The sequence below is a fragment of the Pleurodeles waltl genome, chromosome 9 (assembly GCF_031143425.1).
Source record: "Pleurodeles waltl isolate 20211129_DDA chromosome 9, aPleWal1.hap1.20221129, whole genome shotgun sequence".
In the NCBI taxonomy this organism is placed as follows: Eukaryota; Metazoa; Chordata; class Amphibia; order Caudata; family Salamandridae; genus Pleurodeles; species Pleurodeles waltl.
Window position 1 is genome coordinate 986,440,135 of NC_090448.1, and position 12,423 is coordinate 986,452,557.

At 49.2% G+C, this 12,423-nt stretch overlaps 1 protein-coding gene across 3 annotated transcripts in view; it reads right to left on the bottom strand.

Moving 5' to 3' along the window:
- The window catches only part of YLPM1 (YLP motif containing 1), an 865,271-nt gene that overhangs the window by 650,316 nt on the left and 202,532 nt on the right, over window positions 1–12,423 (bottom strand). For all 3 annotated transcript variants that reach the window (XM_069208481.1, XM_069208482.1, XM_069208480.1), the window contains one exon: window positions 9,099–9,191. In XM_069208481.1, the coding sequence (XP_069064582.1) occupies window positions 9,099–9,191 (93 nt within the window). The remainder of the gene's footprint in view (window positions 1–9,098; window positions 9,192–12,423) is intronic.

A 12,423-nucleotide genomic window follows, 5' to 3' on the forward strand; every position in this document is an offset into this window, starting at 1 on the left:
CAGCTAGGCAGTCCTCCTTCTTGTAGTTGCAGGAATCTAATTTTCTAGGGTTCAGGGTAGCCCTTAAATACTAAATTTAAGGGCGTGTTTAGGTCTGGGGGGTTAGTAGCCAATGGCTACTAGCCCTGAGGGTGGGTACACCCTCTTTGTGCCTCCTCCCAAGGGGAGGGGGTCACAATCCTAACCCTATTGGGGGAATCCTCCATCTGCAAGATGGAGGATTTCTAAAAGTTAGAGTCACCTCAGCTCAGGACACCTTAGGGGCTGTCCTGACTGGCCAGTGACTCCTCCTTGTTGCTTTCTTTGTTCCCTCCAGCCTTGCCGCCAAAAGTGGGGGCCGTGGCCGGAGGGGGCGGGCAACTCCACTAAGCTGGAGTGCCCTGCTGGGCTGTGACAAAGGGGTGAGCCTTTGAGGCTCACCGCCAGGTGTCACAGCTCCTGCCTGGGGGAGGTGTTAGCATCTCCACCCAGTGCAGGCTTTGTTACTGGCCTCAGAGTGACAAAGGCACTCTCCCCAGGGGGCCAGCAACATGTCTCTAGTGTGGCAGGCTGCTGGAACCAGTCAGCCTACACAGCTAGTTGGTTAAGTTTCAGGGGGCACCTCTAAGGTGCCCTCTGTGGTGTATTTTACAATAAAATGTACACTGGCATCAGTGTGCATTTATTGTGCTGAGAAGTTTGATACCAAACTTCCCAGTTTTCAGTGTAGCCATTATGGTGCTGTGGAGTTCGTGTAAAACAGACTCCCAGACCATATACTCTTATGGCTACCCTGCACTTACAATGTCTAAGGTTTTGTTTAGACACTGTAGGGGTACCATGCTCATGCACTGGTACCCTCACCTATGGTATAGTGCACCCTGCCTTAGGGCTGTAAGGCCTGCTAGAGGGGTGTCTTACCTATACTGCATAGGCAGTGAGAGGCTGGCATGGCACCCTGAGGGGAGTGCCATGTCGACTTACTCGTTTTGTCCTCACTAGCACACACAAGCTGGCAAGCAGTGTGTCTGTGCTGAGTGAGAGGTCTCCAGGGTGGCATAAGACATGCTGCAGCCCTTAGAGACCTTCCTTGGCATCAGGGCCCTTGGTACTAGAAGTACCAGTTACAAGGGACTTATCTGGATGCCAGGGTCTGCCAATTGTGGATACAAAAGTACAGGTTAGGGAAATAACACTGGTGCTGGGGCCTGGTTAGCAGGCCTCAGCACACTTTCAATTGTAAACATAGCATCAGCAAAGGCAAAAAGTCAGGGGGCAACCATGCCAAGGAGGCATTTCCTTACATTAGCCAGATAGGGTCCACCCTTCCGCTTAGAACCTCTCTTTTCAAACTCTACAATGCATCCTGACGCAGATGAACTATGTCAGAGTGCAAAATATATTTTGTGAAATTTTCAGAACCCTTAAAATCCACTCCACAGAATGGAGAGGAATAGTGAGAAATCTGCGTTAACAAAGGTAAGTAACTTGTTCTACTGAAGTATACTTCCAACTGCAGATCTCACATTTTGAATAAAGCAGTGCAGACCAAAACCTGAATGGCCTGAGTGGGCATACACCAGTAAGTACCCTGCAGGCGAAACGGTCACCTCTGTCGACTTCAATGTCAAGACAGTAATGCCTGGCTGAAGGTGTACAAAGGCATCCACTTACCTGTCTCGCAGACGTACAACACTGGAACACCCCTAGCCAAATATGAAGTTGTGGCCCGGACTCTGGTGGAATGAGTAAGAAGGGCCTAAGGATACTACTCCTTGGCCAGAGGATAGCATGTTTTAATGGTAGACCATGATGACTTATTGTAGGAAGTTGGCTCTGTATGTACTATTTCAAAGTAAGAAATAGCATGCACAGAGTCCAAGGGTTCCCCTTAGAGGTAAGATAGTGGCAAAAAGATAATTCTAATGCTCTATTTTGTGGTAGTGTGGTCGAGCAGTAGGCTTATCAGAGGGTAGTGTTAAGCGTTTGTTGTACACACACCGGCAATAAATGAGGGACACACACACAGACAATTCCAGGCCAATAGGTTTTTGTATAGAAAAATCTCTTTTCTTAGTTTATTTTAAGAACCACAGGTTCAAGATTTACAATCAATACTTCAAATGAAAGGTACTTCACTTGAGTATCATAGGAACTTTGAATCAGCAAAATAGCATGTACAGTTTTGGCAAAAATGGCAATAGGCTATTTTAAAACTAGACAGGGCAATTTTCAACAGTTCCTGGGGGAGGCAAGTGTTTGTTAGATTTGCAGGTAAGTAAACCACCTACAGGGTTCAAAGTTGGGCCCAAGGTAGCCCACCGTTGGGGGTTGAGAGCAACCCCAAAGTTACCACACCAGCAGCTCAGGGCCAGTCAGGCGCAGAGGTCAAAGTGGTGCCGAAAACACATAGGCTTCAATGGAGAAGGGGGTTCCCCGGTTCCAGTCTGCCAGCAGGTAAGTACCCGCGTCTTCGGAGGGCAGACCAGGGGGGTTTTGTAGGGCACCGGGGGGGGACACAAGTCAGCACAAAAAGTACACCCTCAGCAACACGGGGCGGCCGGGTGCAGTGTGCAAACACACGTCGGGTTTCCAATGGAAATCAATGGGAGACCAAGGGGTCTCTTCAGCGATGCAGGCAGGCAAGGGGGGGGGGGGGGGGGGGGGGGGGTTCCTCGGGTTAGCCACCACCCGGGCAAGGGAGAGGGCCACCTGGGGGTCGCTCCTGCACTGGAGGTCAGATCCTTCAGGTCCTGGGGGCTGCGGGTCCAGTGTCTTTACCAGGCATCAGGTTCTTTGAAGCAGGCAGTCGCGGTCACGGGGAGCCTCTTGATTCCCTCTGCAGGCAGCGGCAGGGGGGCTCAGGGGGGACAACTCTGGCTACTCACAGGCTCGCAGTCACCGGGGAGTCCTCCCTGTAGTGTTGGTTCTCCGCAGGTCGAGCCGGGGGCATCGGGTGCAGAGTGGAAAGTCTCACGCTTACGGTGGGAACGTGTGGTCTTCAAAAGTTGCTTTTTTGTTTCAAAGTTGCAGTCTTTGTGGAACAGGGCCACTGTCCTCTGGAGTTCTTGGTCTTTTTAGATGCAGGGTAGTCCTCTGAGGCTTCAGAGGTCGCTGGACCCTGGGGGACGCGTCGCTGTTGCAGTTTCTCTTGAAGTGGGGATACAGGCCGGTGGGGCTGGGGCCAAAGCAGTTGGTGTCTCCGTCTTCTCTGCAGGACTTTCATGTCAGCAGCCTTTCTTCGTCTTCAGGTTGCAGGAATCTATCTTGCTAGGTTGTGGGGGCCCCTAAATTCTCAATTTAGGGGTGTGTTTAGGTCTGGGGGGTTAGTAGCCAATGGCTACTAGCCCTGAGGGTGGCTACACCCTCTTTGTGCCTCCTCCATGAGGGGAGGGGGGCACATCCCTAATCCTATTGGGGGAATCCTCCATCTGCAAGATGGAGGACTTCTAAACACCAGAGTCACCTCAGGACACCTTAGGGGTTTGTTTTTCTCATTATCTCCTCTGGGCTTGCTGCCAAAAGTGGGGCCGTGGCCGGAGGGGGCGGGTATCTCCACTAGCTGGAGTGCCCTGTGGTGCTGTAACAAAGGGGGTGAGCCTTTGATGCTCACCGCCAGGTGTTACAGTTCCACCCAGTACAGGCTTTGTTACTAGCCACAGAGTAACAAAGGCACTCTACCCATGTGGCCAGCAACATATCTGGTGTGTGGCAGGCTGGCAAAACTAGTCAGCCCACACTGGAAGTCGGGTATGTTTTCAGGGGGCATCTCTAAGATGCCCTCTGGGGTGTATTTTACAATAAAATGTACACTGGCATCAGTGTGCATTTATTGTGCTGAGAAGTTTGATACCAAACTTCCCAGTTTTCAGTGTAGCCATTATGGTGCTGTGGAGTTCGTGCATGACAGACTCCCAGACCATATACTCTTATGGTTACCCTGCACTTATAATGTCTAAGGTTTCGCTTAGACACTGTAGGGGCATAGTGCTCATGCACCTATGCCCTCACCTATGGTATAGTGCACCCTGCCTTAGGCCTGTAAGACCTGCTAAACGGGTGACTTATCTATGCCATAGGCAGTGTGAGGTTGGCATGGCACCCTGAGGAGAGTGCCATGTCGACAGTCATTTTCTCCCCACCAGCACACACAAGCTGGCAAGCAGTGTGTCTGATGAGTGAGGGGTCCCCCCTGGGTGGCATAAGACATGCTGCTGCCCTTAGAGACCTTCCCTGGCATCAGGGCCCTTGGTACCAGGGGTACCAGTTACAAGGGACTTAGCTGGATGCCAGGGTGTGCCAATTGTGGAAACAAAGGTACAGTTTTAGGGAAAGAGCACTGGTGCTGGGGCCTGGTTAGCAGGCCTCAGCACACTTTCAAATCATAACTTGGCATCAGCAAAGGCAAAAAGTCAGGGGGTAACCATGCCAAGGAGGCATTTCCTTACACTTATGAACTGCCTCTCCCTTCTTCACAGCCGATAAAAAGCTGGTCTTCCAACTCTGTGATCCTTACTATGCTTGATGTAAAAATGAAGGGCTCTTTTAGAGTCCAACCTGTGGACTCACTCCTCCCACTTTGAGCAGTGTCGCAGAGAGAAAAAGGCATGGAGAGAGACTGTACCACATAAAAGGGCAACGTCACAGTCAACAGAAACGAAGCAGACATTTGCAGTATTAATATGTCAGGGAAGGTGGTGGTATAGGAAAGTTGCACTAACAGTTCCTGTGAAGCATCAACGAGTCACACAATTAAATGCAATGAGAAATACCGGCTGTGAGGAAATGGGGCGTTTTAAATCATGTGGCTATGAGACTTCACCATATAACACACTTACCAACCTCTTTAATACCAACAGGTTTTGTTGGACAAACCTAAAGCTCTACTACAGGTAGCTGTAAATCTGAGCAGCAAAGCTTACATAAAGAAACAAGTGTAAAGTATTTAAACAGCATCAAACCAATTGAATTCGACAAAGCACACAAGAAATCCAAAACCAATTTATAAAAATCAACTATTTTTATGTATTTTTCGACACCACAATGAAAAAGATCCACAGAAGGGCTCTGAAGACATGGAATATGCAAGGTATAGTAAATTAAAGAAAGTCACTCAACTGTGAGCAAGCAATTGCAATTCAACAAATCTGACACTTAAACTTTTCACCAAAAACTTGAATGAGATTGCGGTTTCTTCGAGTCACTTTTGGCAACAAACTCCAGTAGGGAGCCTGTCAGGGGGACCAGCAAGTTCCTCAGAATCAATTATCTCCACAGATGACTCAGTTTCCTGGTAATTTGGGGCACCTTCTCCCCTTGCAATGGCTCCCTATGGAAGTGGCTCTCGTGCAACAGAGGAAGGATGTTGAAGATGCTTTAGGACGCAGTGGAGGATGCGATGGGGTTGACAGGTCTTTCTGTGGCTACTCCTCACTCCACAAAGGGGTAAGGCAGTCCAGGTTATCACCCCTTAAATTACTCTTCGTGGTGGCATGTAGGAAGCTGGCTCTCTATATGGTGCACTAAAGTGCAGAAAGTCCAGTGGATCCCCAATTGGTTTGCCGAGGCAAAAGTAGAAAGGATTACTGCTCTATTTTGTGGTACTGTGGGTGAGCAGTAAGGCCTATCAGAGGGTAGAGCTAAGCATTTGTTGCACTCAGAGGGCATAAAAAAGACCCACACATAGAAAAAATCTGAGACTAATTTAGAAAAATAACACTTTTAAATATATGTTTCAAACACAATAACATTCGTAATCAGTTAGATTTCAAGCAGAAGTACTTTTCAGATTCAAAAATAAACAGTGTAGGAAGTTGGCTCTATATATCCTATCTCAAAGTGAGAGTGTGTGCACAAAGTCCAAGGGTCCCCCTTAGAGGTTAAAAGTGGCAAAATTAGATAATGCTTGTAAGGAAAAGCCTCCTTGGCATGGTTACCCCCTAACCTTTTGCCTTTGCTGATACTAACTTTTGATTGAAAGTGTGCTGAGACCCTGCTAACCAGGCCCCTGCACCAGTGTTCTTTCCCGAAACTGTACCTTTGCTTCTGCGACTGCCTGTAATAAGGTACCCGACGCCTGGAACCAACACTGCACCTGCAGCCCCCAGGACCTGAAGGAACCGAGCCTCAGTGCAGGAGTGACCCTCAGGCAGCCCTCGGCCTAGCCCAGGTGGTGGCTATCAAAGTTCTCAGCACAATAAATGCACACTGATGCCAGTGTACATTTTATTGTAACATACACCCCCAGAGGGCACCTTAGAGGTGCCCCCTGAAACCTTAACCGACTATCCGTGTAGGCTGACTAGTTTTAGCAGCCTTCCACACATCAGACATGTTGCTGGGCACATGGGGAGAGTGCCTTTGTCACTCTGTGGCTGGTAACAAAGCCTGTACTGGGTGGAGGTGATTTTCACCTCCCCCTGCAGGAACTAACACGTGGCGGTGAGCCTCAAAGGCTCACCCTTTTTGTTACAGCACCCTTGGGCACCCCAGCTAGTGGAGATGTCTGCCCCTCCGGCCACTGCCCCCACTTTTGGCAGCAAGGCTGGAGGAGATAACGAGAAAAACATAGAGGAGTAAACCACCATTCAGGACAGCCCCTAAGGTGTCCTGAGCTGAGGTGACCCCTGCCTTTAGAAATCCTCCATTTTAAGTTTGGAGGATTCCCCCAATAGGATTAGGGATGTGCCACCCCTCCCCTCAGGGAGGAGGCACAAAGAGGGTGTAGCCACCCTCCAGGACAGTAGCCATTGGCTACTGCCCTCCCAGACCTAAACACACCCCTAAAGTTAGTATTTAGGGGCACCCAAGAACCCAGGAACTCCGATTCCTGCAACATTGACTACAAAGAAGGACTGCTGACCTACAAGCCTGCAGAGACGACAACTGCTGTGGACCCAGCCCCACCGGCCTGTCTCACGAGTCGAGAACCTGCAACCAGCGACGCATCCAACAGGGACCAGTGACCTCTGAAGCCTCAGAGGACTGCCCTGACCCCCAGGACCAAGAAACTCCTGTGAGCAGCAGCTCTGCTCAACAACAGCAACATATTTACAACAAAGAAGCAACATTTAAAGAACTCACTCTTCCCGCCGGAAGCAAGAGACTTCACACTCTGCACCCGACGCCCCCGGCTCAAGATCGAGAGAACCAACACCAGAGGGAGGACTACCCGGCGACTGCGACCTCGTGAGTAGCCCGAGACGACGCCCCTGGACTCCCACAGCAACGCATGCACAGAGAATCCAGAGGCTCCCCCTGACCGCAACTGCCTGTAACAAGGGACTGACTTCTGGACCAAGCACTGCACCCGCAGCCTCCAGGACTTGAAGGAACCGAACCTCAATGCAGGAGTGACCCCAAGGCGACCCTCTGCCTAGCCAGCTGGTGGATGTCGTGAGAACACCCCACCGTGCCTGCCTGCACCGCTACAGTGACCCCAGGGTCCCTCCATTGAAGCCTATTCAAAACCTGATGCCTGCTTTGCACACTGCACCCGGCTGCCCCTGTGCCGCGGAGGGTGTGTTTTGTGTGCCTACTTATGCCTACTCTTTGACCGCTGCACCTGACCGGCCCTGAGCTGCTGGTGTGGTAACTTTGGGGTTGCCCTGAACCCCCAACGGTAGGCTGCCTATGCCCAGAAACGGAGACTTGTAAGTGTCTTACTTACCTCACAATCTAACCAATACTTACCTCCCCCAGGAACTGTTGATTTTTGCACTGTCTACTTTTAAAATAGCTTATTGCCATTTTAACAAAAACTGTCCATGATATTGCTTTAATTCAAAGTTCCTAACTTACCTGTGTGGAGTACCTTGCATTTTATTTTTTATTTTAAATGCTTAACACTACCCTCTGATAAGCCTACTGCCCCACACAATAGAGCATTAGAATTATCTACTTTTGCCACTATCTTACCTCTATGGAGAACCCTTGGACTCTGTGCACACTATCTCTCACTTTGAGATAGTATATACAGAGCCAACTTCCTACACCAGGTTCCTGCCGGGGGGAGTTGAGAAGCATCTCTACCCAGTGCAGGCTTTGATCTGTCCTCAGAGAGCACAAAGGCTCTCACCCCAGGGGGGCAGAAACTCGTCTCAGTGGCAGGCTGGCACAGACCAGTCCGTCCTGCACTGAAGGATTGGGTAAAATACAGGGGCCATCTTCTAAGATGCCCTCGGTCTGCATTTTGTAATAAATCCAACACTGGCATCAGTGTGGGTTTATTATTCTGAGAAGTTTGATACCAAACTTCCCAGTATTCAGTGCAGCCATTATGGAGCTGTGGAGTTCGTTTTTGACAAACCCCCAGACCATATACTTAATATTGCCACACTATACTTACAATGTCTAAGAATGGACCTACACTGTATGGGGCATATTGCTCATGCAGCTATGCCCTCACCTGTGGTATAGTGCACCCTGCCTAAGGGCTATAAGGCCTGCTAAAGGGGTGACTTACCTATGCCACAGGCAGTATTTTGTGTGCATGTCATCCTGAGGGGGATGCCATGTCAACTTTGCCTTTTTCTCCCCGCCAATACACACAATCTGCTATGGCAGTGTGCATGTGTGAGGTGAGGGGATCACTTACGGTGGCACAGCACATGCTTTAGCCGTTAGGGACCTTCCCTGGTCACAGGGCCCTTGGTACCAAGGTACCTTGCACAAGGGACTTATCTGTGTGCCAATTGTGGAACAATTGTACATTTTTAAGTGAAAGAACAATGGAGCTGGGGCCTGGTTAGCAGGGTCCCAGCACACTTCTTAGTCAAGTCAGCATCAGTATCAGGAAAAAACTGGGGGGGTAAGTGCAACAGGGAGCCATTTTCCTACACATGCCCCACTAAGATCTCCTGCATTTATGGCAAAACCTCTCAATCATCTTCCTCTTTGGCCATAGACACCCGTTTCCTGCAGTTAAAATACAGTTTGAAGACTGTCTTTGGGTGAGACATCTGGAAAATTGAGGTTGGAGTGTCTGAAACTGACAAATGTGAGACCAAAAATCCAGATTCACATCAATGAGTAAGGCGGGAAAAAAGTAATGTCAGTGTGTCTACATGCATGAGAAGCAAGTCCTATACACAACATTGCTGGTGTAGAAAATTGCTTACCTTTCTCACCAGGTGCTGAATCAGAGCGGGGCTCCTGATGCATGACAAGTCGCTCGCTATAAGCAATTTGTTCCATTCCTCCAGTTGATAAATCTACAAGTGTTAATAACAATTTTAAAAGCTGAACTACAGTGACTACTAAATGTAAATAAGATACCAATTGTTCATTTGTCAGCATCTGAAACCTGGACTATTAGCAGAACACACTGCTTGATACATTCTACCATGATAAAGAACAGCTTATGTTTTCGTATTAAAACATAATTGCATTTTAAACTTGCATAAAAAGTTCAAAAATACAGTTTGAAATATTCTACATTTTTCAAGTTAAAAAATTCATGACAGGTTAAAAAATTATTTATCTACAATAGATGTGAACTTCTACATTTATATGCTGTGCACTACTGTAGGAAGTTGGCTCTGTATGCACTATTTCAAAGTAAGTAATAGTATGCACAGAGTCCAAGGGTTCCCCTTAGAGGTAAGATAGTGGCAAAAAGAGATAATACTAATGCTCTATTTTGAGGTAGTGTGGTCGAGCAGTAGGCTTATAAAAGGAGTAGTGTTAAGCATTTGTTGTACATACACACAGGCAATAAATGAGGAACACACACTCAGAGACAAATCCAGCTAATAGGTTTTGTTATAGAAAAATATCTTTTCTTAGTTTATTTTAAGAACCACAGGTTCAAATTCTACATGTAATATCTCATTTGAAAGGTATTGCAGGTAAGTACTTTAGGAACTTGGAATAATCACAGTAGCATATATACTTTTTACATAAAACACAATAAGCTGTTTTAAAAGTGGACACAGTGCAATTTTCACAGTTCGTGGGGGAGGTAAAGTATTGTTATATTTAGCAGGTAAGTAAATCACTTACAGGTCTCAGTTTTGGGTCCAAGGTAGCCCACCGTTGGGGGTTCAGAGCAACTCCAAAGTTACCACACCAGCAGCTCAGGGCCGGTCAGGTGCAGAGGTCAAAGAGGTGCCCAAAACACATAGGCTTCAATGGAGAGAAGGGGGTGCCCCGGTTCCAGTCTGCCAGCAGGTAAGTACCCGCATCCTCGGAGGGCAGACCAGGGGGGTTTTGTAGGGCACCGGGGGGGACACAAGTCCACACAGAAAGTACACCCTCAGCAGCGCGGGGGCGGCCGGGTGCAGTGTGCAAACAAGCGTCGGGTTCTCTGTAGATTTCAATGGGAGATCAAGGGATCTCTTCAGCGTTGCAGGCAGGCAAGGGGGGGGCTCCTCGGGGTAGCCACCACCTGGGCAAGGTAGAGGGCCTCCTGGGGGTCACTCCTGCACAGGAGTTCCGTTCCTTTAGGTGCTGGGGGCTGCGGGTGCAGGGTCTTTTCCAGCAGTCGGGAAATGGAGTTCAGGCAGTCGTGGTCAGGGGGAGCCTCGGGATTCCCTCTGCAGGCGTCGCTGTGGGGGCTCAGGGGGGACAACTTTGGTTACTCACGGTCTCGGAGTCGCCGGACGGTCCTCCCTGAGGTGTTGGTTCTCCACCAGTCGAGTCGGGGTCGCCGGGTGCAGTGTTGCAAGTCTCACGCTTCTTGCGGGGAGTTGCAGGGGTCTTTAAATCTGCTCCTTGAAACAAAGTTGCAGTTCTTTTGGAGCAGTGCCGCTGTCCTCGGGAGTTTCGTGTCTTTCTTGAAGCAGGGCAGTCCTCAGAGGATTCAGAGGTCGCTGGTCCCTTGGAAAGCGTCGCTGGAGCAGGTTTCTTTGGAAGGCAGGAGACAGGCCGGTAAGTCTGGGGCCAAAGCAGTTGGTGTCTTCTGTTCTTCCTCTGCAGGGGTTTTTCAGCTCAGCAGTAGTCTTCTTCTTGTAGTTTCAGGAATCTAAATTCTTAGGTTCAGGGGAGCCCTTAAATACTAAAGGGCGTGTTTAGGTCTGGGGGGTTAGTAGCCAATGGCTACTAGCCCTGAGGGTGGGTACACCCTCTTTGTGCCTCCTCCCAAGGGGACGGGGTCACAATCCTAACCCTATTGGGGGAATCCTCCATCTGCAAGATGGAGGATTTCTAAAAGTCAGAGTCACTTCAGCTCAGGACACCTTAGGGGCTGTCCTGACTGGCCAGTGACTCCTCCTTGTTTTTCTCATTATTTTCTCCGGCCTTGCCGCCAAAAGTGGGGCCTGGCCGGAGGGGGCGGGTTACTCCACTAGCTGGAGTGTCCTGCTGGGTTGGCACAAAGGAGGTGAGCCTTTGAGGCTCACCGCCAGGTGTGACAATTCCTGCCTGGGGGAGGTGTTAGCATCTCCACCCAGTGCAGGCTTTGTTACTGGCCTCAGAGTGACAAAGGCACTCTCCCCATGGGGCCAGCAACATGTCTCGGTTTGTGGCAGGCTGCTAAAACTAGTCAGCCTACACAGATAGTCGGTTAAGTTTCAGGGGGCACCTCTAAGGTGCCCTCTGGGGTGTATTTTACAATAAAATGTACACTGGCATCAGTGTGCATTTATTGTGCTGAGAAGTTTGATACCAAACTTCCCAGTTTTCAGTGTAGCCATTATGGTGCTGTGGAGTTCGTGTTTGACAAACTCCCAGACCATATACTCTTATGGCTACCCTGCACTTACAATGTCTAAGGTTTTGTTTAGACACTGTAGGGGTACCATGCTCATGCACTGGTACCCTCACCTATGGTATAGTGCACCCTGCCTTAGGGCTGTAAGGCCTGCTAGAGGGGTGTCTTACCTATACTGCATAGGCAGTGAGAGGCTGGCATGGCACCCTGAGGGGAGTGCCATGTCGACTTACTCGTTTTGTCCTCACTAGCACACACAAGCTGGCAAGCAGTGTGTCTGTGCTGAGTGAGAGGTCTCCAGGGTGGCATAAGACATGCTGCAGCCCTTAGAGACCTTCCTTGGCATCAGGGCCCTTGGTACTAGAAGTACCAGTTACAAGGGACTTATCTGGATGCCAGGGTCTGCCAATTGTGGATACAAAAGTACAGGTTAGGGAAAGAACACTGGTGCTGGGGCCTGGTTAGCAGGCCTCAGCACACTTTCAATCGTAAACATAGCATCAGCAAAGGCAAAAAGTCAGGGGGCAACCATGCCAAGGAGGCATTTCCTTACAGTCACCCTAAAGTAATCTATTTCCATCTCAGAAACATGGACTTCCAAAGGACATATTTCAAGTCCAAGCAGGGGAAGTCTGACAGGAGGGATAAAATTGTTACTTTTGAACCCGGTGCGCTGTAAATGCACCACAACTCCATAGTCATGAGAAAGCACAGACTGCTTCCTCGCCAGGTAGGGCTGGTATTACTGTAAGGCCTAAGTTTTGGAACACCTTATGTTCTAATGTGTCATTAAT